This window comes from Asterias amurensis, chromosome 14, assembly GCF_032118995.1.
Source record: "Asterias amurensis chromosome 14, ASM3211899v1".
NCBI classification, from domain to species: domain Eukaryota; kingdom Metazoa; phylum Echinodermata; class Asteroidea; order Forcipulatida; family Asteriidae; genus Asterias; species Asterias amurensis.
Window position 1 is genome coordinate 3,213,659 of NC_092661.1, and position 27,809 is coordinate 3,241,467.

Genomic DNA, 27,809 nt, shown 5'->3' on the forward strand with positions numbered 1-27,809 from the left:
GGATCGAATGGCGGGTGGGCGGGCAAGGGGCAATGAATGAACCAATCCGGAGCACCATCTGCGAAACACTGTCCAATGAGTCGCCTGTCAGAAAGATTTCTAGGAAGTCTGGTAACAACATCGACCAGTGGTTGACGCACGGTCGCCGCCCAAACTTCCTCCAATCACATGACTTGTAAGTGCGAGTTTGGATCCGGGTTTTGCAGACTTGCAACCCGACGTCTGAAACCACACAAACGTATTGAATTCCACACAAACAACCGTGTTGGATTCCACAAGGATGCCATACCACTGGACCTTCTAATTTTCAATCCAAGATGGCGCAGGTTACGCTTTTAATAGTATAGATTACTTTTGCAAAAATCGGACCATGTTGTTAAGTCACAGAGGAAGTCTGAAATATTAATCAAATATAAATATTATTAAATGCATCTTCCCGCTATGTGATAACGATCTTTGCAACTTTGGCCAATGTTTATAGCTAACAAAGTTATTTGCTACACAAATTTGACTGGGACACCGGTCAAAACAGTGTAAACTTCAATTGAAGTGTGGCTGGTAACCCGATCTTCAGCAATTCATTTCCGTGCTCTGCGGATTGTTGTACTTACACCAGGCTGTACGAAGTTTGGCCCATCAGAACACTTTGGATTTCATGGTGAGCGGACCTCGTTGGCATAAGGAAGAACATTGTAGCTTTTATTCCAACTTCTGTCCAGCATTTACATCTAGATTTTTTTCACTGCGCACTGTTTTCATTCAGCGTGGAAAGATGTATCCCGTTGTTGTTGTGGTTGTTTTTGTTTTGTCTTATGGATGCAGAGCGTGTGTCATCAAGGGACATCCGGAGTATACCGTAGCCAAGGTAGGAGAGAATGCCACGCTGACGTGTAGTACTGACTTTACCGACTGTTCACATACTTTGCCTTACAGGTGCCAAATTCACTGGGAGCGTGAGACAAATAACGTATTTGAATCAATAACTCTCTGTACAACTGTGTATCGTGATAATAAAACTGTTTATTCAGTGTCTTCTGGTCCTGACTGGTCTTTGACTATTAGAGAAGTCCAGCCAAGTGATATGAGGCGATACCAATGCAGTATTTACTCAGAAGGGAAAAGTAACCCCATGGCTTATTCTTCCCCTGCAACCCTCATCATACCATCACTAATCAACATCCGTGTCCAGCCTCCTCCTCCTCCAATAACAAAGGGAGACAATGCTATATTTCACTGTAACATTCAGTCACAGCGTGGAGCTCTACCAAGCCTCAACGTGAAATGGATTGTGAATGGAACCGACGTCAGAACATTTCATGATCAATCAGTTTACCATTTGGATAACGACGGATACACCTTAACATTTCTCGAGATAAGTGTTAACTACACCGACGTGTATTGTATGGCATTCAGTGGAACTAACTTTGTAAAAAGCAGCTATTTCTATCTGATCATCATTCATCCTCAGAAGAAACCGAAACAAATCACTACTCAAGTACCTGAGACTAAAGAGTCTCTCACCGTCAACCCTACTGAGTTTCCCCCTGACACTGATAAGCCATCTGCTACTCAAATACCCGAGTCTGAAGAGTCTCTCACCGTCAACCCTACTGATTTCCCCCCCGACACTGATGAGCCTTCCGCTACTCAAGTACCTGAGATTGAAGAGTCTCTCACCGTCAACCCTGCTGAGTTTCCCCCCGACACTGATGAACCTTCCGCTACTCAAATACCTGAGACTGAAGAGTCTCGGCCCAACTCCGGCAGCACAAATTCCCACAACATGGTGCCTTCACACTCAACAACAGCAACAGAGAGAAACAGACCAAGTGTGACCGTAGAGGGAGCACATCAGTCCCCACCCATTCATCCTTCTACTAAGAATCCTGATCTTAAACTCCAAGACTCATCCTCGGTTGATAATAATACATTCATCGTAGTAGGAGGAGTTATCACTGCTGTCTTATTGATACTGGTCATCTCATTTCGTATCTATTGTATCGTCTTCAAAAGGCAATCCAAAGCGACACACAACACACGTTCTGCATCTACACCTCAAGATGATGGAGGAGAAAGTGATGCAGACGGGATATCAGAAACCCAACTGCACGGAGACACTCCGAGTTGTGATCAAGAAAATGAGCACACTACCTCTGCAGGCGAGACGTCAGTTGAGTCCCCGAGAGAAACAGTTACTGTAGAGGTGACACCGGACTTTAACCAGCAGGCAGACACAAAACATGATCAGGACAATGTAGACAAACCTCTGTCCACTGAAACTGGTGAATCGGTCAAGGATGGGGAGAAACGTAACGACAGAAAGATTCATCTTGAGTCCATGTATGCTGTAGTGGATAAAAGTGGCGCCAAAAGTAAGACACTTGGCGCCATTTCCACTGAGGATGCATCTCAGAAAAACTCAAGAGGTGGGAAGGATGGATCGAATCTGAAACTTGGAACAAACACAGCTCAGACCGTCAGAAGTAATTCCAAAGATGAAAGTCCGTCTGAGCGTCAAAAACCAACCGTCGCTGTTAAGGATTTGCCGGTACCGGGACGCGTCGCGTCTGAGCGTCAGAAACCAACCGTCACTGTGAAGGATTTGCCGGTACCAGGACGCGTCGTGTCCGGTCAGAAACCAACCGTCGCTGTAAAGGATTTGCCGGTACCAGGACGCGTCGCGTCTGAGCATCAGAAACCAACCGTCGCTGTGAAGGATTTGCCGGTACCAGGACGCGTTGCGTCCGGTCAGAAACCTCCTCGCGTCATTCCATACCATCTCTTCAAACACCGAGCCAGCACCATGACCCACCAAGCCCAGGCCGGGCCAGAGCAGACGGCAGACCGTGGTGAGGACGGTCTCGTCAAGGATGACCCAAGACAGAGGAATGTGGAAGGTCTGATCTACGCTGACTTGAATCTATCGCGAGGATCAGCAAGAATCATCAACACGGAGGAGGAGACGGTTTATGCTGACATTGGAAACAACAATTAGACTGTGAGTAGGATGAGGGGGGGGGGGTGGGGGTAAACGCACTTAAAAAGGATGATAAAGTGAAATGAAATCAGAGAAAGAAATGGTAGAAAAGCAGTTATCACACGTTCTTTTTTAGTCTCTCTCTAAAACAACATGAAGTTTACTTATTGTAATTTAAAGTCTACTATTTTACTGATGTTGTTTGTTGCCTTCGATGACAATGAATAGGCATAGGGGCCTACTCAAAACATGCTTTGTAAAGACTAGTCTTTGACAACTCAACACATGCTTTGTCTCCTAATTCTTCATTTGCGTGTACAAGATCCAACGCTATCAACCCCTGAGCTCCCTTTCCATGTAGTAAACTCTATAAAGATTTCTGACAGTAAGCCTCTATAATTATATAATATAGAGACTTGTGGACAAGTCGTTAAAATGTCTGTCGCGGTGATATCGAAACGGCTCTCTCGCATTATCTCGCGAGACTGCTGCCCTTAAAACTACTGCTCTTTATTAAAATAAATGAGAGCTTAGTCGTGAGCGCAGCCGTCTCGCGCAGAGCTAGCAGCCGTCTCGCAAGATAGTTGCGACATAGCCGTCTCACTATCACCTCGACAGGCATGTAACGACTTAACCACAAAATCTACTTATGTTGTTTATCATCGTTGCTCATTGGCCTTTTAGATGGGCGTGTTCTTTTCGGTTATAAAAAGGAAGTCAGAGTCGAACATTAGGAGGAACTAACACAGTTAAATTTTTACTCAGAAAACTCATTATAGAAATAAAATTGTATTATTTCATTAATTTACTCAAAAAAAAAATACTCAAGATGAGGAGGAACTAACACAGTTAAATATCTACTCAGGAAACTCATTTTAGAAATTAAATTTCATTAATTTTCTCATAAAAAGCACTCAAGATGAGCACTATAGCTAAAATTTTATATAACTGCTTTAAAAAATCTTTTTTTATTTTTATAAATTGCATTTGTATATATCAGATATCAAAGTTGTCTGCTTGAAGGCACTGTACACTAGTGGTAATTACTCAAAATAATTGTGAGCATAAAAACTTACTTAGTAACAAGCACTAGAGAGCTGTTGATAGTATAACACATTGTGAGAAACGGCTCCCTCTGAAGTAAAGTTGTTTTAGAGAAAGAAGCAGTCTTCATTAAAATATTTGAATTGAATTCGAGACCTCACCTGAGGTCTCGAATTCAAGCATCTGAAAGCACACAACATGTGCGACAGGAGTGTTTTTTCTTCCAATATTCTCTCGCAACTTCGACGACTTAGAGTTCAAATTTTTACAGGATTATTATTTTATGCATTATGTTGAGATACACCAAGTGAGAAGACTGGTATTTGACTATTACTAAAGGTGCAGCAAAGTTGTCTGCTTAAAGGAAGGTTACATAATTGGTAAGAAACAAAAATCGTGATGATCATAGATTTACATTAAAACTTACACAGTCTAATGATGATGATAGTAGAAAACACCCCTTGAAATATTTCCGTCTGAAATGTCATATTTGATGAGAAATATCTAGTTTCGCTCAGTCTAACTCGCTCAGTGAGCGTTTTATTCATTTTTGTTTTGGCATCGATGCAATGCAAAACTTGTAATCGGTTTTCACTATTGTCTCGTGACCCAGATGTCCGATCGATATCAGACTTCTACAGGTTTGTCAGTATATGTATATGATGGAATACATAAAGTGCTTACACCGCCAGCAACTGTGTTGTTAGCAAAAACAAATTCTGTAATCTTCCTTTAAAACACTCTATATCAATTGTGCCCCGGTGGTCATTGCTAGAGTATGCAATAACTTGTCATCAATTTGTAGCAATGATAACTGTGTGGAGTATTTGACGAACCAGATAAGCCAGTACATCACAGGATAGATTACTTTAAAACTCAATTTAAAAATGTAAGAATTGATATCCTTCTTGTCACTGTTTGACCTAAAAAGAGTCTTATTGTTTTGAGAAACCGTTTTTGACTGAGAAATGCGCAATAATTTTCCAGGAAAAAGAGCTACTTCTAACATTAATGTATAATACATTGCACTTTACCAAAACCACTCATACTGGCGAGTGCCTAATGGACGTTCATTCAAGTTACAGCGTACAGAAACTATTTATTCATAACCCATTTCTATAATTTATAGGGACAGGCCTTTAGTGTTGGTGTTTTAGTGCATAACATCTCAAACAAGGAGCAATTTCATATCGCAACATTTTGAGAGATATGTAATTACCCATAGTGTCCACTGCCTTTAAAGGAACACGTTGCCTTGAATCGGTCGAGTTGGTCTTTGGAAAGCTCTTGTATTCATTTGTTATTAAATCCATATGATTAGAAAGGTATTTTAAAAGTAGAATAAAATGATCCACACAAGTATCACTCGAAACTGCGTGGTTTTCCTTTTACCTCGTCGACAAACACGGTCGGCCATTTATGGGAGTCAATTTATTAATAATTGTATTAGTCCCATAAATGGCTGAACGTGTTAGTTCGCAAAGTAAAAGGAAAACCACGCAATTTCGAGGCCTATTAATTGTGTGGATCATTATATTCTACCTTCAAAACATCTTTCTAACCATATGTATATTCATAACAAACGGTTTCAAACGCTTTTTATAGACCAACTCGTCCGATCCAAGGCAACGTGTTCCTCTAAATATACGGTAATACAATGGGTCAAAATCAGAAACTTATACTGTCAAAACATCAATTGTCATAAGGAGCTCATCGCAAAAATTGTTACCAGTCAACCTACAAAACGCCACACGAACATTTTAATGGTATTCTGCTCATTTTTTAACGTGATAATTATCGGTAAACTGTGAAACTCTACGACGATAAGCCAGAGTGAGACAATGGCCGTCTTGAGTGGTTTGATTTTCCTCTTGCTTGAGATGTGTCTTGAGGTTTCAGCGTCTTATAGTGTGAGTGGTCTTTACCGAGGGGTGCCACCCGGTAGAGCACCACGCCCTACAAGGCCAGTCCTTCATGAATATCTCGAGCATCTCTGCCGTCAGATGTTCAGTTCGGTGTCTCAGTCATCATGGATGTTTCTCTTTCAACTACGATCACATCAGTCAAGTATGTCAGATGAACAACGCCAATGCTGAGCATGTCTGTGACAACCTTCAAGGAGTGCTGCATCATTCGTTTAACGACGCAACTGCCAAACCAGTAAGTTATCACTACAGGCATTTGCTTAATTCATTTGCACTAATTATTCGTATTTTGTCTACATTTTGTACAAAGCCAAAAACTGAGGGAATTGTTTATATTTTTTGTTGCATAAAATAATGTACAAAATGTCTTGAATTCTAGATTGCTCTACAGAACAGTCAAGTGTATGTCTGCGGAATTTGCACTCCCGACTCCAAAGACCGTTTGAGCCTAAATGTTCACAGGTTTGTTATTTTGTATATAAGTTGTGATACACGAAGTGTGTGCCTTTGGACAATACTGTTTACCGAAAGTATCCAATGGTTTTAAAGCCGTTGGACCCTTTCTGTAAACAGTGTTGTCCAAGGCCCACACTTTGTGTACCACAACTTCTATATCAAATAACAAAACCTGTGAAAATTTGGGCTCAATCGGTCATCGGAGTCGGGAGAAAACAACAGAAAAACCCACCCTTGTTTCCGCGCGTTTCGCCGTGTCATGACATGTGTTTAAAATAAATCCGTAATTCTCGTTAACGAGAATTTATATTGTTTTGCTGTTTTCTCAAAAAGTAAAGCATTTCATGGACTAATATTTCAAGAGAAGTCTTTCACCATTGCCTTCTGTAAACCCTGTAAGTTATTTGTAAACCTGTGAACCTTTATTTTTTTTTCTGAACCGAAAGGGTCCAATGGCTTTCAAAAAGAGGTAACTCTGTTTCAGCCCCAGAAGTAGGTGACGACAGTCTCTGGAACAATAGCTGATTGTAGTCTACAAAGTGTGTCTGGCGACTTGCATGACAACACATTATAATTATAAATAAATTAATAATAAAAGAAATGTGGGCCCTGGCCTTAATTATTTAAAGGTGATGAGAGAAACAGGTGTTGATTATTAACTATGGCAACGAATATTGCGTTAATTTTTAATCGCGCAAAACTTCTCGAGCTTGATACGTGAGAATAACTGAATTATTTTGTTAGTTTATCGGTTAACGGTGAAACTGTATGACAAAGCCGGAGTATAAAAATGGCCGTTCGCAGCAGTTGGATGTTTTTCTTGTTTGAGATGTTTCTTGAGGTTTCAGCGTCTTATAGTGTGAGTGGTCTTTACCGAGGGGTCTGGTACCAGCCGGTAGAGCACCACGCCCTACTAGGCCAGTCCTTCATGAATATCTCAGGTATCTCTGCCGTCAGATGTTCAGTTCGGTGTCTCAGCCATCATGGATGTTTTTCTTTCAACTACGATAACATCAATCAACTCTGTCAGATGAACAACGCCATCGGAGAGCAAACCTGCGACAACTTTCAAGGAATGCAGTATGTTTCGTATTACGACGCAACTGCAGAACCAAGGACTTGTCAGGTATTTGCTAATTTCATTTACACCTGTACTTATTTATCGTGTTTTTTATATTATACATCATATTTTTCTCCAAATTTTGACAATGACTGTAGAGGTATTTTTGAAATAATACAAATTACAATTGTGTTTGATATCCAGCTTGCTCTACAGAACAGTCATGTGTCAGACAATGGGAAATGCACTTCTTCGAATGCCAGTTTTGGTGAGTAAATTGTTACAGGAGGCATAATATTTTCTAATGCATTAAAGAAGTTTGTATTCTGTGGATTTTTTTTCTGTATTATTGCGGGTGTCGTGGCCCAGCGGGTCAGAGCATCTGGCTCAAGTTTTTAGGGTTAACCTGTGTGTCCTTGATCAAGACACTTTACAATAATGATTGCTTCTCTCCACCCAGGGGTAAAAATATGGGTACCTGTGAGGGCAGAGATGGATTATGTGAATGATTAGCTTAGAGCTTGGTAACTCGCAGCACTGGCTGTATACTCTCAAGGGAGCTGAGATGGTATAAGGAATGAAATAAGACCTAGTGACAAGGTTAAATGATGTGTAGCGCTTTGAGACGCCCTTCGGGTTGTGATAAAGAGTTATATAAAAATCGATTATTATAAGTATTATTATTGAAGGCATTATAGTCACTGTAGGATTTGAAACTTTGCATGGTGGAATTACGATATGAAAAGGCTTGCGCTAACACCATGTAACGACTATCTCTAATGAGTTTGGGGGGGGGGGTTCTGAAAAGAACCGTTGGTTTAACGCGACGTTTCGATCAGTATGCTCTGATCGTCATTCTCCAGAAGACGATCAGAGCATACTGATCGAAACGTCGAGTTAAACCAACGGTTCTTTTCAGAACCACCCCAACTCATTAGAGATAGTCGTAACATGGTGTTATCGCAAACCTTTCCTTATCATTATAGTCACAATATTTAATGTATCTTTCTGTTCCCGATCCAGAGAAGCTCGGTCTTGAAGATGGTTCAATCTCCGATGAGAGCCTCTCTGCATCAAGTAACTACAACGGACGTCGAAAGTCAACAGCGGCTGGTGGCCGTCTCAACAAGCTACCGCCTGATGATAATACCATAGGAGCATGGCATGCTGAGGTTGAGGATACCAACCCGTGGATACAGGTGGATTTAGGCAACCCGACCTACGTCACTGGGGTACTCATACAGGGGCGTAACGGTGGAAACGCCCAGTGGGTGACAAAGTACAAAGTGCAGTTCGAACCGCCCTCACCGGCAGGCCTTGTTGATGTGAATGACCAACTTGGCCAAACTCAGGTATGCTGATATAGCTTCCCTTGGTTTACAATTTTTTGAAATATAAAAATCTCTCATTACGAAAATAAAAATTTATTTACGTTATTTATCCACTTTTTAGATATTCAATGGCAACACCGATGGAGACAGCATCGTGGAGAGGCGCTTCTTCAAGCCCGTCTTGGCGGTCAAGATTCGCATCGTGCCCGTTGAGTGGTATGGTGCCATCGCGCTGCGTTTTGAACTGCTTGCCAGTGGCTGTAAATAAAGTTGCCTCAATTACATGCAGTAAAAGCCCAACGTTACTTTTGTAAAGCGAAATAATATAAAACAAATCTGACACATACAATAATAACCATTTTGTGATCTTGTGACGTCACCGTCTTTGCTTAGCAATTTAAATATCACCTTTTGTTACCCTCTTTTGCAAAGTAATACTTCGGCTATAATTTTATTAAAAAGAAAATTTATGTGGCTTTAATGACAGATTGATTTTATGACCATAAGATAAGAATGATATCAAATTCCTTTTAACTGATAGTCCAGTCAATCTATCAGAAATACTGGCTTGACCTGGAAAAAATTGCAACAGAATTGATTTCAACGGTTATGGGTTCCATAAACACCCAAATTTAAAGGAACACGTTGCCTTGGATCGGTCGAGTTGGTCTTTTAAAAGCGTTTGTAACCGTTTTTTATAAAATGCATATGGGTAGAAAGATGTTGTAAAAGTAGAATACAATGATCCACACAAACATGCCTCGAAATTGCGTGGTTTTCCTTTCACCTCGTCGACTAACACGTCGGCCATTTATGGGGGTCAAAATTTTGACCCCCATAAATGGCCGACCATGTTAGTTCGCACAGTAGAAGGAAAACCACGCAATTTCGAGGCAAACTTGTGTGGATCATTGTATTCTACTTTTAAAACATCTTTCCAACCATATGCATTTTATAAAAAACGGTTACAAACGCTTTTGTTTTGACCAACTCGTCCGATCCAAGGCAACGTGTTCCTTTAACATATCAAAAGTCCTCCAAAATCCAAGTGGCGGAAAGCCGTCAAATTTGCATAATTATGTTAATTTAGTTTCCACCATTAGCTGAAAATGAAAAAAAACAAGCATATCTTGACAACAAAGAGGGCTAGCATGCTCAAAATGGTGTCTATACCTATGTTTTCATGGTCAAGGAGTCAATGAAGAAAGGAATAACCTTTAAAAAGTGACGAAAAGTCTTCAAATTTGCATAATTGTGTTAATTAGTTTCCGCCTTTAGCTGAAAATGAAAAACCATGCATATCTTGACAACAAAGAGGGCTAGCATGCTCAAAATGGTGTCTATACCCATGTTTTCATGGTCAAGGAGTCAAGTGAAGAAATAAATAACCTTTCAAAAGTGTAGAAAAGCCTTCAAATTTGCATAATTATGTTAATTAGTTTCTGTCATTAGTGGCAAAACATGCATATCTCGGTAACAAAGAGGGCTAGCATGCTCAAAATGGTGTATATACCCGTGTTTTCATGGTCAAGGAGTCCAGTGAAGAAAGGAATAACCTGCAAAAGTGTCGAAAAGCCTTCAAATTTGCTAATTTTTATGTTAATGAATTTCCGTCATTAGCTGAAAGTGAAAAACATATTTTTAAAACAAAGAGGGAGGACTAGCATGTTCAAAATGGTGTTTATACCCGTGTATAGAAGTTCTTGAATCAGAGTTTGTTAAGACCAGTTTCTTGATCTCACTTAAGAGGAATGCAAGGGTCTTTTCACAAGCATGGATGATGTCCTCTTTCTTTGTTCTTTCAATCATGAAAGTATCAGCCACTTTTGACAATTCATTGGTACGGATCGTGGGGACTGGCCTACTTGGTTTCCAATGCCATACAGCCTTGGTGTCGTGTCACACCCCAAAGTACAAAAAGTAGCCTTGAGCACACAGAAGGGCCAAGCTCCTCCTTCCGGATGTTCCACATGCGATTTTTATTTTGTTTCGGCTTTGGCATGACGAATAAGGATCTGCCTTATAGTATATGCATGGTGAGAAGTAGCACTAACAGGTCGGTGTCATCCCAACAAGTACAGTGTCATTGGACAAGGGATGCTGCAATGGCTTTTTGGACATTTTGTAGAAGCACCCATATATCATCAAATACTTCCTGGAAGGGTGTCGTTCGTCGCATGGATCGCTGTTGGGCATGACTGTCAAAAGTGGCTGATACTTTCATGGTGGAAAGCCCAAAGGAAGATCATCCATGTTGATGAAAAGGCACTGCATTTCTCTACAGCGGGGATCAAAACACCGTTCTTAATAAACTGCGATTGAAGAACTTCAGTAGACTTTAACAGACTGACAGAGCTCGAAATATGTTGAGGCTAGCAATTTGGCACCTACTGAGGCATCTGCAAAGTTCCACAGTATGCGAAGTTACTACCAAATTCAAGAATGAGGGGGGGGGGGAACGATGACTTAAATCGACTGGATTGTGGTTGGGCACACGAGCTACTCATGATGTCCCACTGGAACAAAGCCAACAAGTTGGGAGATCTACCCACGATGAGTTGGTTTTAACTCTTAACATCATACCACTACCCAAATCGGGCCACCTCTCTACACCAGATAACTATACCGGGGATCATTCTGTCTTATCTTGTCATGAAGACATACAACTTTCTGATTCTGACTCATGGTTTCCGTCCAAAGAGAACCACAACTGGGCAGATCCTTGCCCTGAGGCAAATACTGGTCGGAGTCAGTGACAAGAACATGTCATGTGTCATATACCTTCATCGACTTCTAGAAAGCCAATGGCACTGTACACCGATGCAAGCTCATTGAGATCCTTCGAGCATGGAGTCCAGAAAAGTCAATCACTGCAAGCTACAACAATTTGTGGGCTAAGGTGGTCACCCCAGATGGTACCACATACCTCTTTGAAATCACGGCTGGAGCTCTACAGGGGGACACACTAGCATTATTCGTGTTCGTGCTCGTCATGGATTGCTTTGAGGTCTGATATCAAAAGCAGGGAGGAAGAGCTAGGCTCTACGCTTGCCGAGCGCCGGAGAAGGAGAGTGCCAGCTGTAGTGATTACAGGCCTTGACTATGCTGACGACATCTCTCCTCTCAGACACAGTGGATGAGGCACACAAACTGCTTGCAGCTGGTTAGCTCTAGTGCAGCCGAGTTGGCCTGCAGCTCAACTCGAAGAAGACAACGATATTGACGGTCTGCCCACTGAGTTGATAAATCAACTCTGTGGGCAGACCCTAGAGCTCCCCTAGAGGTCATTGAAGAGCTTAAATACCTTGGCGTCCTCATATGATCAACTGAGAGTGAGAAAGAGTGAGGAGAGCTTTGGCACGGAAGGCCCTTCCTGGCAAGAGCATCTGTGGAGAGCTGGTCTCAACGATATCATCAAGAGTCGCTGTTCGTTGCTACAGTTGAGTCTGTACTTCTGTATCGAGTCAAGACATGGACTCTGATAGCCAATCAAGAAAGAGCACTAGACGGCGTCTAAACAAGAATGGTATACACGGATGTCCTTTGATGTGCACTATATTTAAGAGGACCGTATGCCCAACTCCAAGCCCTACGATGCCCTACCAAGGGCATCGTCAATCATCTGTCAATCAAGGAACGAAGGATGAGGCTGACTGGCCACTCTGTCCGCCATCCAGAGCTAGCTGTGGGCACCCTTATTCTTTGTGAACCCATGGATGGAAACAACAGCAAGGGCAGGAGGAGACTAACATTCGTAAATCAGCTGACGAATGATTCAACACGATCATCAGAGTTTCCCGAGAATGCGTCGGCTGAAGACAACCTCTCGCTCAACTGAATTGGCAATGGTCAAACAGAACCTGTTGCCAGTGAAAACTGACTTGCCACCTGCACCTAATGAAAGATATGCATGTTTTTCCACCAATGGAAGAAACTAATTAACATAACTTTGCAAATTTGAAGGCTTTCCAACACTTTTGAAAGGATATTCATTTTTTCATTGAACTCCTCGACCATGAAAACATGGGTATAGACACCATTTTAAGCTCGTAGCCTTCTTTGTTTTAAAGATTTGCCTTTTTTTTTCATTTTCCGCTAATTAATAGCGGAAACTAATTAACATAATTTTGGAAATTTGAGAGCTTTCCAACACTTTTAAAAGGTTATTCCTTTCTTCATTGGACTTCTTGACCATGAAAACATGGGTGTAGAAACCATTTTGAGCATGCTAGCCTTCTTTGTTGTCAAGATATGCATGTTTTTTCATTTTCAGCTAATGGCGGAAACTAATTAACACAATTATGCAAATTTTAAGACTTTTCGGCACATTATGAAGGTTATTCCTTTCATCATTGGACTCCTTGACCATGAAAACATGGGTATAGACACCATTTTGAGCATGCTAGCCCTCTTTGTTGTCAAGATATGCATGGTTTTTCATTTTCAGCTAATGGCGGAAACTAATTAACACAATTATGCAAACTTGAAGACTTTTCGTCACTTTTTAAAGGTTATTCCTTTCTTCATTGGACTCCTTGACCATGAAAACATGGGTGTAGAAACCATTTTGAGCATGCTAGCCTTCTTTGTTGTCAAGATATGCATGTTTTTTCATTTTCAGCTAATGGCGGAAACTAATTAACATACTTATGCAAATTTGACGGCTTTCCGCCACTTGGATTTTGGAGGACTTTTGATATGTTAAACTTGGGTGTCTATAGACCCCATAACAGTTGAAATAAATTCTGTTGCAATTTTTCCAGGTCCAGCTGCAGTTTGACTGGACTATGAGGACTATGCCTAATGTTATAGTCCTAAGTCAGGAATATCTCTGTGAAATCGACCACATGTCTTTTCCATACGACACACAATAGTATGATCCTTTGCATACCTTGCCCATGTGGGTTGGCCCATCCTTCTTCCCAACATAAAATGATACATCGTTGATTAATATTAATATCTTTTCCAAAAAAAGGGCAGCTAAAGTCTATGTAGGTTGGCTCTTTTTACAGCCCTACGTTTAAAAACATAAATTGCTGACGATTCAAAATGACAGGTCTGAAGAGAATATTAAACACAGAAACGTAGGAACTTAGTGTTATCATTATTAATATTACTGGCTTTTTAAACACATTGTAAACTAATTTAGTGACTTCTTGTCTGATTGGTCAAAATAAATATGAGAATAAGAATAACTCAATACTGGTCTAGCCACGGACTACGCAGCCTGGCTGATCATCTGCCTTCAAGTTTTCAGCCTTTACATCGTAGAGCCTGCACTGACCAGAAGTCATGACGTAGTCGAAAGACAAGCAGCTTTTATCCATCTTACACCTCTTAAAGCATTGCATGATTGACTTTACTTCGGCCAACAGAGGGCGTGAATCGTCGACACATTCAACTTGTCCGTTGAACATCATTGTGGACATGCGAGGCATGGAGAACGATGGGTCTTCTACGACCGTAGCAGTTGTAGGCTCAGCAATGGCTGTCAGCAAAAAAATATATACTGTCATTAGTAACATATCACTGGCTGGCACAGTTTTGTTTTGAAGGTTTTAAAAATCTCAATTGTTGGTGTTTTTGCTTTTGTTTTGTGTTTGGTCTTTTTAAATAGTTTCATTGTGTATGTATATAATTTAAAGATTTTATTTTGTAATAGATGTTCAATTTGCATCGGGGATAAAGAATAATAATTTTGGTTTTTGCTCATACACCGATGTGTGTTAGCGCTGTATTTGTTTTTCTTTTTTTTTACTTGCAAAATGGTTAAACTCTGTATATGCATCCGCAATTCGGATTTCTGGTCGCAATGTTTGCATTTTTAATAAGCCAATAATAATAACAATAATAATACCCAGCTTAATAATATTTAGTGGCGTGTTAATGCAGAGCGGTTACGGCCATCGAGCTCAAGCTCTCGTGTTTCTGATCAGCAGACGGTAAGGGTTCATGATTCAACTGCCGCTCGTCGAACTAATTAATTTTGTCCTTGATCAAGATCGTTACTCTGAGGCAAGTAAATTTAGATGAAAACCGATCTCCTGTTTTAATACATTAATTTCTTTCTTCATTTTTAAACCTAAAAGCGTTATCGCTTAGAGGCAAATACATTTTTTTGGAACCGTTATTGTTTTAGTCCTATATAAAAAATGTAGATGTAAACATTAAAACCAACACCTGAAATAATTATTTTCAAAAGCCGGTCACAATTTTTTTTTTTTAGAGATAATATTGCCGAAAATCCGGAGTGGATTCCATGCAGAAAGAATACTTCCCACATAAAAAAAAAAAAATAGAAACAATTGTAGTTTCTTACTTGTTGTTTGAGGGCATTCGTCCATGCTGTACTCTTCAATCTTCACTTCACACAGTGTCAGTGAGCTGGCATACTCGTCGGTTTGAAACGTCTTATCATCGTCCACACTGACGTGCCGAGCAATCACGGGAGGGTCACATAAAAACTGTATGTGTGCCACAAGGATCGATGCTTGGTCTGATGTCATTGGTAACCCACACGCGGCGTTTTGAAAAATGTCGCTCTCTATGCCGGCCCTAACGATGGCGCCAAACAAACGATCGCCTGTAAAGTTGAACAGTTTTGAAATACTAAGTAAAACATGTAACAAATATTAATGAGTTATTACAATACATAAGAATTGACAACGTTAATTATGTCAAAGCATGGGCGTTCTTCGTTCGTTGTTTTAAGGGTATGATATAAACAGCGCTCTCGCCTGCCCAATCTGCATTACAAGGACCACGCCCATCTGAACATCTGCCATCACACTAAGGCTCGTGAATTTATGCCAGAAATGGTTAATTCTCGGGATTAGGTACATTTTTATGGCGGATATTCTTTTAGGGACCTCTTGCATGAGGACGGGACTTCCTTCAAATATTACAAGCAGACTGCGTTTACTTCAGTAAGCCATGTCCTTAAAAGAACACCTTTGAGAAAATAAAAATGTGAACTTACTACAGCACTCTCCTCTGTTGACAAGGGTGATACGACCGAGGCAGTGGTTGGTCACCAAGTCCACCTTCCACCAGGGATGAACAGTGACCTCTATAAGAGCAATAAATTATTGTGTACTTTGAATGTGAGACTTTGGAACGCTAGGTGGCAGCAGACTTACTAGGTATTACCTAGGTCTGCTGCCACCTAACGTATATTATACCTTTTCGCAAATACTGGAGCGCGCGCGTAAAGCTTGGGATTAGGTGCATTGTGGTGTAGCTGGTGATCAAATTTGATCCATACCTATCCCACAATGCACCCCATTCAACAGTCTGCGCGTGCGTAATGGTATTTGCGAAAATGTCTATTGAAGTGCGTTTTGGCGACCCCAACCAAAAACTGATTCGGTTGTTGGTCGTTGGTTCTGCTGTTCAGACTGAACGATAACCGAGTTGTGAGCTCGGTTACCGTATTGGTTTTGACGTCAGAAACAGTTTTTGGTTGGGGTCGCTAAAACGCACTCCATATCATACGTAGTTTTGAGCATGCGCAATTACCGAGAACAATGTATTTACCAGGGCACATGTTCATGGCGCTGCTTAATGGCCGATGTTGTGCTTACTGTGCGATTTCCATTTCATAGCGCTGCAAACCGTAATATTAAACACACACAATGGGAGACTTTGGGACGCTAGGTGGCAGCAGACTTACCAGGTAAATTTAAATTGTTATACGTAGTTCTGAGCGTGCGCTCATAGACCTTTTCGCAAATACTGGGGCGCGCGCGTAAAGCTTGGAATTAGGTGCATTGTGGTCTAGCTGATTACAAATTTGATTCATATATATCCCACAATGCACCTCATTCAACAGTTTGCGCTTGCGCATTGGTATTTGCGATAAGGTCTATGACCGAGAACAATGGATTTTACCTGGTAAGTCTGCTGCCACCAAGCATCCCAAAAGTCTCCCATTAAAGTTTTGCTAACCTTCCGGTGCTTACTCTTTGAAAAGTGTGCAAGATGACGCATATTTTTCGTGCTAACCTGTGAGTTCAAATGTTCACAGGCTTGTTATTTTACGCATAATGTTGAGACAAGTGAGACCAAGTCAGAAGACTGGTCTTTGACAAATTACAAAAGGTGTCCAGTGCCAAAACAAAACAACCCTGTTATGTTCCTTTATCCATTTAGCCACCGGACCGCCCAGCCGCCTATCGATATATTGTATGTGGTAGGAGGAAACCTTGCTAGCTTGTGTTTGTAGAAAAAAGGGAACATCAAAAGAATCCTCGATAGTCATTATTAAGCTAATGAAGCTAATCATGGTGAAATAATTTAGCTCTTACCCCAACAAAACGCTCATTAGTAAACACAAAGGAAACTGTATTTATTCATCATTCATGATAATATTGTCGAAAACTCACGCCTTCGCATTTAATCAGTATAATCATTGAGTCAGATAAAAGCCTTGAAAAGCTATTGTGTCCATTTTATCATTACAAACAATCAATTCGCCATAAAAATTACCGTAGCCGTTTAACGAGAGACATTTATTGTTCTCATGCGAACTTGTACTTTTATACAAATATCAAGGTTCAAATTGTGCATAAAAATTAAGCTGTGGCTATCTTTTAAAATTTGAACTACGATTCCAGTAATTAACTGCAAGAATCTTTAAGTATTAGTTTTCAGAAAACTCGGGCGGTGCAGGGACTAGAGGGTTAAAACCAATGAGCCACTGGACCGCCAGCCACCTAAAGCGGTACACTGTATTAAGCGGTAGGAGGAAACCTCGCTATAGCTTTTGTTTGTAGAATAAAAAGAAGCATCAAAATAAAACTAGATAGTCAATGGTAGGCCTACGCATTGGTGAATCCATCTACTTATTAATTTGTAGATCATTATTAATTTTCCCCTTCACAGTTGACTTGTCGAAGCTAATGATGATGAAACCCAACCAAACGCTTATTAGTAAACACAAAGGAAACTGATACATGGTAAGACAACTTCAACATAAACATATTTCAACATAAACATAGCGAGGGGCAATTTTCCAGCATTATCAAGGTGAAACAAAATCATATAATAATATTATTTCGTGTTTTTTTTTTGCATCTTTGTGAGTGACAACTTTTGTAACGGTTCTATAATGATTATTAGTAGTATTTGGAAGGGATTTCTCGTGGTGTGGTTCGTATTTGGGGATGTTGTTTGCTTAATTTCATTTTTTTATCCTGTTGCGCTTGGTGTTTTCATAGAGTGGTATTTTTTAACCAGAATTAATCAAAATCATCCAGCAAGTGCATCAATTAACCATCTAATGCAGGCCCATTAACTTTACGCGGGAGACTCTACAATCCGCCGACAGAGGGCGCGATTCCTATTTAAATACTTAGTCAGATACCCTAAACCAAATTCAACGCTGAACGTATAGATGAAGTCGAGCTTGATAAATCACGTGTGTCCCATTCAGAAACGCATGCGGTATCAGAATTTCTCAAAAACATGGACGGAGAGGAGTGACTTGCTTCTTCGAGAGAATTTTGCCCGCATTTGGCTCCATTTTACCGTTTCCTGAAAAAGAAACGGTAGTTATGAAGTGCAAGACATGTGTTCACAAAGTAAATGCAAAAAGTAAGTTTGGAATATATATATTTATTGTGGAAACCGGAGCTTGTAAAGTTGTGTGTGATAACCCCCTTGACTTGTGCGTTATTTATAAAAGGGGTAGGCGGGGTCCGGACGTGGTCAAGGAGGCGGTGGGGGAGGAGGCTGATGCATGATCGCAACACTCAGACTTTGAATATTAAATACATCAATGCAAATTCAGCTCAATGACTTTGACTCTGATGATGTAAATGACCTGTGACTGATAATTTGTAGTTGACAAAAAATATTTACTACTTTTTTTTTTTTTGATATAAAAATTACATTCCTTTCACAGATTTTCAACAAAATGTAACACTTGTGTAAAGTTGTTTTTATTAATATTATCAGTGATTTTTTTCTTCTTTGTATCACTCAGCGATGACCGCATATTATATATCACTACCAATAATAGCACAGACAGCATTTTTTGAATGAATGAAAAGTCACTTATTGTCTTCCTTCTCATTACAGCTGCATCACATGTTGTGGTCTATCATTCATACCTGCGTCTCAACTCTCACAAGAATGTTGAAGGTTGTCAGGAGGTCGTCGTTGCCAGAAAGACCTAGGACCACTGGTGAGTGAAACACTGGAGTTTTATCTTACATGTCTTAGGAATTGTCCAAATTGTTTAGGTTTATATCTTGATATTTACATACAGAAATGTTTGTTCATTATTGTTGTTTAGTTGCCCCTGCTGTAACCACCAAAACATTTTCTTTTTCTTTTTTCTTTCAGAGGTTTCAACATTTATATTACTCTGAATTTTTAAAATTGGTTTATGAAAAATAACATGCACAATAGATGAAACTCATTAGGTGATTTATTGCATAATGGTTTCTTTTGAAGAATATAACGCCCAAAATATTTAGCTTTACCATTTTGTTTTTCTTCAAGGAAGACACAAAAACGAATCAGTGTAAAGGGTTTGCCACCTGTAGGGGGACCTCAGGTCAATTATGAAATGGTTTGAAAGAAAAAGGCACAATTTCGTTTTGAATAAAAGGTGGTTTATCATTTTGTAAATTTTGAAGAAAAAAAAAGCAACCCAAAAGTTCTTTGTTGGTACTTTTTAATTTTATTTCAGAGGTTTTATATACCTTTGAAAACGGCAAAATTCAGTGATAAAGGTTCTATGCCAACTGTAGGGAAACCTCTGGCCATTTTTTTAACAGTGTTTAGTTGAAAAATGTATCACTTCATTTTAAAAGGCGATTTGTTTTAAAATTTGGTAGTTTTTGAAAATGACTCTCCCCCCCACCTCCCTCAAATATTTGGTTAGAAATAGTTTTGTTTTATTTCAGAGGTTATATATTCAACTCTTAAGAAGAGCAACATTCAGTGATAAATATGGGTTCGCCACCCGTGGGGAAACTTCTGGCCAATTTTTTTAACTGTGTTTTAGTACTACATTTTTAAAGGCGATTTTTTTTATGATTTGGTAATTTTTGAAAATTACCCTCTCCCCTCCCCAAATATTTGGTTAGAATTATTTGTCTTATTTCAGAGGGTTTATATTTAACTCTTGAGAAGAGCAACATTCAGTGATATGGGTTTGCCACCCGTAAGGAAACCCCTGGTCAATTTTTTAACTGTTTAGTATCACTTCCATTTTTACCCTCCCCTCCCCAAATATTTGGTTAGAAATAGTTTTGTTTTATTTCGGAGGTTTTATATTAAACTCTTAAAAAAGAGCAACATTCAGTGATAAATATGGGTTCGCCACCCGTAGGGAAACCTCTGGCCAATTTTTAAACTGTGTTTTAGTACTACTTCATTTTTAGAGGCAATTTTTTTTTTAAATTTGGTAATTTTTGAAAATTACCCCCTCCCCTCCCCAAATATTTGGTTAGAATTATTTGTCTTATTTCAGAGGGTTTATATTTAACTCTTAAGAAAAGCAACATTCAGTGGTATGGGTTCGCCATCCGTAGGGAAACCGCTGGCCAATTTTTTAACTGTGTTTAATTGAAAACTGTACCACTTCTTTTTAAAAGGCACTTTTTATTTTTTATTTGGTAACTTGAAATTTACCCTCCCCCCTTCCCCAAATATTTGGTTAGAAATAGTTTTGTTTCATTTCTGAGGTTTTATATTTAACTCTCAAGAAGAGCAAAATTCATTGATATGGGTTCGCCACCCGTAGGGAAACTTCTGGCCAATTTTTTAACTGTGTTTAGAACCACTTCATTTCTGAAAGGCGATTTTTAAATAATTAATTTATTTTTGAAAATAACCCTCTCCCCTCTCAAAATATTTGGTTAGAAACAGTATTATATCAGAGGTTTTGTATCTAAGCCTTAGAATAGCAATCTTCAGTGATAAGGGTTTGTCAAACCTCTGGCCAATTTTTTAACTGCTCTTTATTAATTGAAAAAATTGCCACTTCATATTAAATATTATAGTTTTTTATTTTACCTGTGAAAACAGAGAGCAAAAATCAGTGACAGTCTGTAAGAAAATCCCTGGCCAATTATTTTTAAATGTTTGGGCAAAAAAGCAAACATAATTTGTTGATGTGTCGAAATCTTTACCTTGGATGGATTCATCGCTACTGTGACAGGGTTTTGCTTCTTTCTGTTTTCTGAGCAAATAGAACCAAATAACCTATTTTGCTGAAACTTTCACTGTTTTTTCATCTTTCTAACCATTTGTGAAATCGACCCCAGGATGGTAAGGGTCAAAAGTTCATTTTTTATGTAAAAGTAATTTTTTTATTTACTTTTTTATATTTACAGGCATCAAGAGATTGAGTACTCCTGAAGAGAATCAATATCTTCGGATCTCTCTCAATTAGAGATCTCAAGACAAGAGCTCTCTGGAACAAGGAGATGAAATCACCACCAGCGACGGCGACGTCGGCAACGATGATGACCTGATGACACAGAGATGTCTTACTGATGAGGAGGCCGATTGTTTGACTGTGTTTGTCCATTGAAAAAAGCGCCACTTCATATAAGGTGATTTATTAGTTCTGAAAAACAAGCCCCCAACTATTTGGTTTTCTATTTAAACTTTGAAAACAGAAGAGCAAAAATTCAGTGACAAAGGGTTCGCCACCCGTAAGGAAACCCCTGGCCGATTTTTTACTTGTGTTTGATTAGAAATTGTGCCACTTCAAATTGAAAATTGACATTAACACTTTGAAAAATAACGTAAATCCCGCCAATATTTTGATATACAAATAGGTTCCTTTTGTTTTAGAGGTTTTATATTTTACCTGTGAAAACAGGAACAAAAATCAGTGACAAAGGGTTCGTGTCCATATGGAAACCCTTGGCCAATACTTTTTTTAATGTTTGGGAAAAAAAGCAAATTTGTTGATGTATAAAAATCGTTACCTCGGCTGGATTCATCGCTACTGTGACAGGGTTTGCTTCTTTCTGTTTTCTCAGCAAGTAGAACCAATTAACCTATTTTGCTGAAACTTTCACTGTTTTTTCATCTTTCTAACCATTGGCGAAATCGACCCCAGGATGGTTAGGGTCAAAGGTTCATTTTTTATGTAAAAGTAACCTTTTTATATATTTTTTTATATTTACAGGCATCAAGAGATTGAGTACTCCTGAAGAGAATCAACATCTTCGGATCAGTCTACACTTATAGATCTCAAGACAAGAGCTCATTGGAACAAGGAGATGAAATCACCACCGACAACGACTACAACGATGACGACCTGATGCCACAGAGATGTATTACTGATGAGGAGGCAAAATTTTCGACTGTGTCTATTCATTGAAAAAAGTGCCACTTCATATAAGGTGATTTATAAGTTTTGAAAACAAGCCCCCAACTATTTGGTTTTTTATTTAAACTCTGAAACAGAAGAGCAAAAATTCAGTGACAAAGGGTTCGCCACCCGTAAGGAAACCCCTGGCCGATTTTTTTACTTGTGTTTGATTGAAAATTGTGCAACTTCAAATTGAAAATTGACATTTAAACTTTGCAAAATGACGTAAACTCAGCCAAATATTTTGCTATACAAATAGGTTCCTTTTGTTTTAGAGGTTTTATATTTTACCTGTGAAAACAGGAACAAAAATCAGTGACAAAGGGTTCGTTTCCGTATGGAAACCCTTGGCCAACACTTTTTTAAATGTTTGGGAAAAAAAGCAAACATAATTTGTTGATGTGTCGAAATCTTCACCTAGGCTACTTTGACAGGGTTTGCTTCGTTCTGTTTTCTCAGCAAGTAGAATCAATTAACCTATTTTGCTGAAACTTTCACTGTTTTTTCATCTTTCTAACCATTGGCGAAATCGACCCCAGGATGGTTAGGGTCAAAGGTTCATTTTTTATGTAAAAGTAACCTTTTTAAATATTTTTTTATATTTACAGGCATCAAGAGATTGAGTACTCCTGAAGAGAATCAACATCTTCGGATCGGTCTACACTTATAGATCTCAAGGCAAGAGCTCATTGGAACAAGAATATGAAATCTCCACCGCCGACGACGACAACGATGACGACCTGATGCCACAGAGATGTCTTAATGATGAGGAGGCATAATTTTCGACTGTCTATTCATTGAAAAATGCGCCACTTCATATAAGGTGATTAATAAGTTTTGAAAAACAAGCCCCCAACTATTTGGTTTTTTATTTAAACTCTGAAACAGAAGAGCAAAAATTCAGTGACAAAGGGTTCGCCACCCGTAAGGAAACCCCTGGCCGATTTTTTTACTTGTGTTAGATTGAAAATTGTGCAACTTCAAATTGAAAATTGACATTTAAACTTTGTAAAATGACGTAAACCCCACCAAATATTTTGCTATACAAATAGGTTCCTTTTGTTTTAGAGGTTTTTATACTTTACCTGTGAAAACAAAGGAGCAAAAATCAGTGGCAAAGAGTTTGTGTCCGTATGGAAACCCTTGGCCAACACTTTTTTAAATGTTTGGGAAAAAAGGCAAACATAATTTGTTGATGTGTCGAAATCTTCACCTAGGCTACTTTGAAAGGTTTTGCTTCTTTCTCTTTTTTTTTAGCAAGTAGAATCAATTAACCTACTTTGCTGAAACTTTCACTGTTTTTTCATCTTTCTAACCATTGGCGAAATCGACCCCAGGATGGTTAGGGTCAAAGGTTCATTTTTTATGTAAAAGTAACCTTTTTAAATATTTTTTTATATTTACAGGCATCAAGAGATTGAGTACTCCTGAAGAGAATCAACATCTTCGGATCGGTCTACACTTAAAGATCTCAAGGCAAGAGCTCATTGGAACAAGAATATGAAATCACCACCGGCGACGACGACAACGATGACGACCTGATGCCACAGAGATGTCTTACTGATGAGGAGGCAAAATTTTCGACTGTGTCTATTCATTGAAAAATGCGCCACTTCATATAAGGTGATTAATAAGTTTTGAAAAACAAGCCCCCAACTATTTGGTTTTTTATTTAAACTCTGAAACAGAAGAGCAAAAATTCAGTGACAAAGGGTTCGCCACCCGTAAGGAAACCCCTGGCCGATTTTTTTACTTGTGTTAGATTGAAAATTGTGCAACTTCAAATTGAAAATTGACATTTAAACTTTGAAAAATGACCTAAACTCAGCCAAATATTTTGCTATACAAATAGGTTCCTTTTGTTTTAGAGGTTTTATACTTTACCTGTAAAAACAAAGGAGCAAAAATCAGTGACAAAGGGTTCGTGTCCGTATAGAAACCCTTGGCCAACACTTTTTTAAATGTTTGGGAAAAAAAGCAAACATAATTTGTTGATGTGTCAAAATCTTCACCTAGGCTACTTTGACAGGGTTTGCTTCTTTCTGTTTTCTCAGCAAGTAGAATCAATTAACCTATTTTGCTGAAACTTTCACTGTTTTTTCATCTTTCTAACCATTGGCGAAATCGACCCCAGGATGGTTAGGGTCAAAGGTTCATTTTTTATGTAAAAGTAACCTTTTTAAATATTTTTTTATATTTACAGGCATCAAGAGATTGAGTACTCCTGAAGAGAATCAACATCTTCGGATCGGTCTACACTTATAGATCTCAAGGCAAGAGCTCATTGGAACAAGAATATGAAATCACCACCGCCGACGACGACAACGATGACGACCTGATGCCACAGAGATGTCTTACTGATGAGGAGGCATAATTTTCGACTGTCTATTCATTGAAAAATGCGCCACTTCATATAAGGTGATTAATAAGTTTTGAAAAACAAGCCCCCAACTATTTGGTTTTTTATTTAAACTCTGAAACAGAAGAGCAAAAATTCAGTGACAAAGGGTTCGCCACCCGTAAGGAAACCCCTGGCCGATTTTTTTACTTGTGTTTGATTGAAAATTGTGCAACTTCAAATTGAAAATTGACATTTAAACTTTGAAATGTGACGTAAACCCCGCCAAATATTTTGCTGTACAAATAGGTTCCTTTTGTTTTAGAGGTTTTTATACTTTACCTGTGAAAACAAAGGAGCAAAAATCAGTGGCAAAGAGTTTGTGTCCGTATGGAAACCCTTGGCCAACACTTTTTTAAATGTTTGGGAAAAAAGGCAAACATAATTTGTTGATGTGTCGAAATCTTCACCTAGGCTACTTTGAAAGGTTTTGCTTCTTTCTCTTTTTTTTTAGCAAGTAGAATCAATTAACCTATTTTGCTGAAACTTTCACTGTTTTTTCATCTTTCTAACCATTGGCGAAATCGACCCCAGAATGGTTAGGGTCAAAGGTTCATTTTTTATGTAAAAGTAATTTTTGATTTTGTTTTGCTTTTTCTGATTTACAGGCATCAAGAGATTGAGTACTCCTGAAGAGAATCAACATCTTCGGTTTGGTCTACACTGAGAGGAACTCAAGGCAAGAGCTCATTGGAACAAGGAGATGAAATCACCACCGACAACGACGACCACCTGATGCCAGAGAGATGTCTTACTGATGAGGAGGCAGAGCATCCATCCCAGTATGGGTACTTAAATAAGATAAGGATCCTTTATCACTGACAGTGCCATCAGGATTGTCTCAAGCAACAAAATGAGGCTTGACAACAAAATTAAGTCTGGTTCCTTTTTGTTAAACTTTGAGCGGTTCGAGCAGGTTTTGATCGGTTCACGGGAACCAGACAAAATGGCCGAACTGTGGTAAAGGTGTTTTTAAACTGTCAGTGTTGCTTACATTAGTTTGCGATAACTCGTGCTTTATAGCTTGTTTCAAAAAATGAGTATCTGAAACTGAATTGTTTACCATCATCAATTGTTGTTTTGATCGATCCTCCCCTAACCCCTGGGGTGGGTTAATCGATTGAAAGAACGAACAAGAAACTGTTATGATCTGAAGCCTTATAGATCTGGATTATGGCATACTTAGTAACTTATGGGTCATGACAAGACTAAAACTCCCTTTCTCCTGAGAGTTGGTCATTGTACATATGTCATCCTCGATACTGTTACTATGGCACGCCTGATGCATTACGGAGGCAACATTGCCACTGGTCATTGCCTGGGTGCCCCTTGAAATGTTCTTGCAATTTTCTGCTAGGGGTTAGCTTCATAGCAAACTAAGAACCTATCAACATGTTCTCGAGCAGTGGCTTACTGTTGTACCACTAGTATGGTGCATGACTTTCATCCCTTTCTGCAAGGGGTTGTGTCACAGCAAACTTAGTAAAGTTTAAGTTAAGTGGCCTACTGTTGTACCACTACCATCACACATGACTTTCATCTCTTTCTGCTAGGGATTGGGTCACAGCAAACTTAGTAAAGTTTTAGTTTAGTGGCTTACTGTTGTACCACTACCATCACACATGACTTTCATCCCTTTCTGCTAGGGATTGGGTCACAGCAAACTTAGTAAAGTTTTACATTAGTGGCTTACTGTTGTACCACTACCATCACACATGACTTTCATCCCTTTCTGCTAGAGATTGGGTCTCAGCAAACTTAGTAAAGTTTTAGTTTAGTGGATTACTGTTGTACCACTACCATCACACATGACTTTCATCCCTTTCTGCCTGGGACTGGGTCACAGGAAACTTACTAAAGTTTTAGTTTCGTGGATTACTGTTGTACCTCTACCATTACACATGACTTTCATCCCTTTCTGCTAGGGATTGGGTCACAACAAACTTAGTAACATTTTACATTAGTGGCTTACTGTTGTACCACTACCATCACACATGACTTTCATCCCTTTCTGCTAGGGATTGGGTCACAGCAAACTTAGTAACATTTTACATTAGTGGCTTACTGTTGTACCACTACCATCACACATGACTTTCATCCCTTTCTGCTAGGGATTGGGTCACAGCAAACTTAGTAAAGTTTTAGTTTAGTGGCTTACTGTTGTACCACTACCATCACACATGACTTTCATTCCTTACATGAAGTATCAGGCCTGGATTTATTCATTATTGTGCATTTGACTGCATCTGTGATCCAACTTCACAAAAAGAAGACAAATCATTACGTGAAACATTTCGCTTATCATTCTTTTTGTTGGCCACACACGCAAAATAAATTACTGTCAAAGCTATTCTTAATTTTGGCTTTAAACTTATTTTGGAACAAAGAAATACGACAACGCGAAAAGATTTGTCCTTTTTGGTAATTTGGGTCACAAGTGCAAAATATTTGTGTATTTTACATAAATTTTCTTACTACTTTTTTGAGACATTCCCACGAAATGAGTTCATACAAAATGAGTACAGTTTTCATATAGAACGCTCGACTTTACTTCCCAAAATACAAAATTCTAAATTCTTATTTTTTGTTTTACTCTCTTTGCAAATTTTTTTCCCGCTACTACTTTTGAAACTTTGCTCACTTTAAAAACTCTTCTTTTCTAGATTTTTCCCAGAGTTGGAATATCCTAGCAAATTTTACAGAAATGTTTGTTTACAAAACTTTCTGTAAAATTTGCTTGTGACTCAAATTGTGGGAGTGTCTCTGGTTCTATATTGATACTTTTATGATTGTGAAGCCAAGTACAACTTGCACTCAATACAATTAATGCAAGCGGAACACATCCTAAAGTTGTATTCTTGGGACCAATCTTCATGACATACAAGTACGTCATGATTTTAACTAAATTTATTCCTTTTTGGCACGACATGTTTGGATAAGTGTGATGCACACCTGTCCAAACTCAAAATGAAATACGAGTACAGCATCAATTTAACCAAATTTATTCATTTTAGTCATGACATGTTTGGATGAGTGTGATGCACACCAAATTCAAAATTAAAAAGTTCAATATTTTTTACGAAGCAATCACAAACTTCTTTTGAAAATTTTGTTTTTCTTCTTTGCATTGCTGCGACAGTAATAGTTAACAGTTCTAAATTTTATTTAGGTTTTTTTTGCATCAGCTGATACAAAAAAAATTCTCATTTCAGAGATAACTTTATTTCAACTCAAGGATTGTAAGTGTTGTACTTGGCTGTTTTTATAATTTGAAAAATT

General features: G+C 38.9%; 2 protein-coding genes across 2 annotated transcripts; one reads left to right on the forward strand and one right to left on the reverse strand.

The window, feature by feature from the left end:
- The first annotated feature begins 5,862 nt into the window (after nucleotides 1–5,862).
- LOC139947355 (neuropilin-1-like) lies at nucleotides 5,863–9,061 on the forward strand. Its single transcript, XM_071945253.1, has 5 exons — nucleotides 5,863–6,088; nucleotides 7,251–7,528; nucleotides 7,667–7,730; nucleotides 8,486–8,814; nucleotides 8,915–9,061. The coding sequence occupies exons 1-5, from the start codon at nucleotides 5,863–5,865 to the stop codon at nucleotides 9,059–9,061; spliced, it is 1,044 nt and encodes a 347-aa protein (XP_071801354.1).
- A 4,939-nt stretch (nucleotides 9,062–14,000) lies between these two features.
- Nucleotides 14,001–21,337, reverse strand: LOC139947356 (uncharacterized). The gene is made up of 4 exons (XM_071945254.1): nucleotides 21,160–21,337; nucleotides 15,773–15,862; nucleotides 15,113–15,376; nucleotides 14,001–14,281 (listed from the first exon to the last, which is right to left on the reverse strand). The coding sequence occupies exons 1-4, from the start codon at nucleotides 21,335–21,337 to the stop codon at nucleotides 14,001–14,003; spliced, it is 813 nt and encodes a 270-aa protein (XP_071801355.1).
- Nucleotides 21,338–27,809: the final 6,472 nt, after the last annotated feature.

Excerpts from the sequence above, each read along its gene's own strand:
- LOC139947355 (XM_071945253.1), top strand. The coding sequence starts at position 5,863 with ATGGCCGTCTTGAGTGGTTTGATTTTCCTCTTGCTTGAGATGTGTCTT. Across the intron at positions 7,529-7,666 it reads CAGAACCAAGGACTTGTCAG|CTTGCTCTACAGAACAGTCA; the intron begins GTATTTGCTAAT and ends TTTGATATCCAG. Across the intron at positions 8,815-8,914 it reads ACCAACTTGGCCAAACTCAG|ATATTCAATGGCAACACCGA; the intron begins GTATGCTGATAT and ends TCCACTTTTTAG.
- LOC139947356 (XM_071945254.1), bottom strand. The coding sequence starts at position 21,337 with ATGGACAAACACAGTCAAACAATCGGCCTCCTCATCAGTAAGACATCT. Across the intron at positions 15,863-21,159 it reads GATATTGATTCTCTTCAGGA|AGGTCACTGTTCATCCCTGG; the intron begins GTACTCAATCTC and ends TTGCTCTTATAG. Across the intron at positions 14,282-15,112 it reads CGAATGCCCTCAAACAACAA|CCATTGCTGAGCCTACAACT; the intron begins GTAAGAAACTAC and ends TTTTGCTGACAG.